General features: G+C 34.3%; 1 protein-coding gene across 1 annotated transcript in view; it reads left to right on the forward strand.

Moving 5' to 3' along the window:
- LOC119581859 (serine hydroxymethyltransferase, mitochondrial-like) overlaps positions 1-1,148 on the forward strand; it is a 12,528-nt gene extending 11,380 nt beyond the window's left edge. The window contains exon 10 of the mRNA XM_037930002.1: positions 162-1,148. Coding sequence (XP_037785930.1) covers positions 162-400 — 239 coding nt within the window. The 3' untranslated portion in view covers positions 401-1,148. The remainder of the gene's footprint in view (positions 1-161) is intronic.
- The last annotated feature ends 565 nt before the right edge of the window (positions 1,149-1,713 follow it).

Here is a 1,713-nt window from a genome sequence, read left to right on the forward strand (position 1 = left end):
ATAGCATTGAGTTTTCGTTGCACGTTGGTGAGGAGTCAGGCAGGTAGAAACTATTCAGAACTGATTGATCTGATAATTTACCTTCTCTCAGAAAAAGTGTAAAGAGTGCATTATGTGGAAGTATATCTCATGCTAAAGGATTGTGTTCTACTTGCCAACAGGGACACCAGCTCTTACTTCTCGCAACTTCAAGAATGAGGAATTTGAGATTGTGGTAGACTTCCTGGATCGCGCTTGTAACATTGCTTATGAAGTTATCCAGAAAGCTGGAAAGAAATTGCCCGCTTTCAAGGCCACACTGGAGAGCGAGCCAGAGTTCCAGGAGAAGGTGAAGGCACTGCAGGCTGAAGTTAATGAATTTGCACTGAAGTATCCTATGCCAGGATTTGATGACCATTAAGTTGTTTTATCAGAAGGTGACTGCCTTGGTCGTTTATTTTATTTGTAAGATTTTCTATAAGGTTGTGTTACTTTTTTCTGAGCTGTGCTGAACATGTCTGATAAAAGGCATTTTTCATGTAATTATTGTTTAGATTTTTCTTTTTCATGTTAAGTACTTGGTGATGTTTTCTTGTTATTTTGTAAAACTGTTAATTGTGTGTGATTTTTGTACACCCACAAAATTGTAGAAAAGGACATATGTAAAAGTTTTCATTTTGCATATGATGTAGTGTGGATGCATTTGAATTCTTCCCTAAATTTTAGGGAATATTCAGATATTGGTGGTGTGGAAGTCAAAGGAACTGCCACTCAGTTGAAACTAGTCTCACTGATATGCTCTGTAAAACAGCTGATTATATCATGTGCCATACTTGTCAAGCAGGCAACTCTGAGTAGAAAAAGTGTGCAATTGTATTTTATGGAAATATTTTAGATTAGTGAAAGGTTATTTTGTATGACGGACAGATCATGGATTTATTTTTTTTTATTTCTATTAAATTCTGAGAGATGAATTGTCTCTTTTAACTGACGTTTTTTGGCAGTGTTTCCAATGACTGAATGCTGAATACTGAGGTGAGTGCTTGGAAATGTTTTGTAAATTAAAAAGAATAAAAGATTTATTTTTGACATGACCAACAATTCATAATCATTATTATTGTAATCAGGCACTCAAGATTGCAATAAACTGTAAATGAACTGCTTGTAAATTATTTGTGTCAGTAACTTTCCTATATCAAAAGACCTTTCTATTTATGGAATGCATACAGATGAATAGGCATGAAACTGACATGGAGATGGGTTTAGAAAACTTCTTGAAATTTGTAATCAACACTACTAATTATGATAATCTGACAGAGGGTAGAACACAACACATTTCAAATCATTTATTTTTAAGTAGATAAGCAATACCAACTTTGTTCTCTGTCCTGCCTTTCCTGAATCTTCATTATAAGGAGACTGTAATAGTTATCATTTGTAGCAAGTGATGGAAAAGGTTTTCAGTCTCTTGTTGCTGAGCATGCCTCTACTGCTAGACCAGCCAATTGCAAATAGCTCAAAGTGGATGATTCAGAATTATTGCCTTGGTACTCTTAAACTAGTTAGTAGGGATTCAAATTGAAAACTGTGATAAAATGCTCAGTTCCTGGATGTATCACATTGCTTAAGTTTACAGATAAAGTTAGGAATTCTTGTAATTCAATAAACAATTTTCTTGCCAAGATTTTGTAGATCTTTATGTAAGAGAAAATATTGAGAAATATATTTGCAAGC

Source organism: Penaeus monodon, chromosome 15, assembly GCF_015228065.2.
Source record: "Penaeus monodon isolate SGIC_2016 chromosome 15, NSTDA_Pmon_1, whole genome shotgun sequence".
In the NCBI taxonomy this organism is placed as follows: Eukaryota; Metazoa; Arthropoda; class Malacostraca; order Decapoda; family Penaeidae; genus Penaeus; species Penaeus monodon.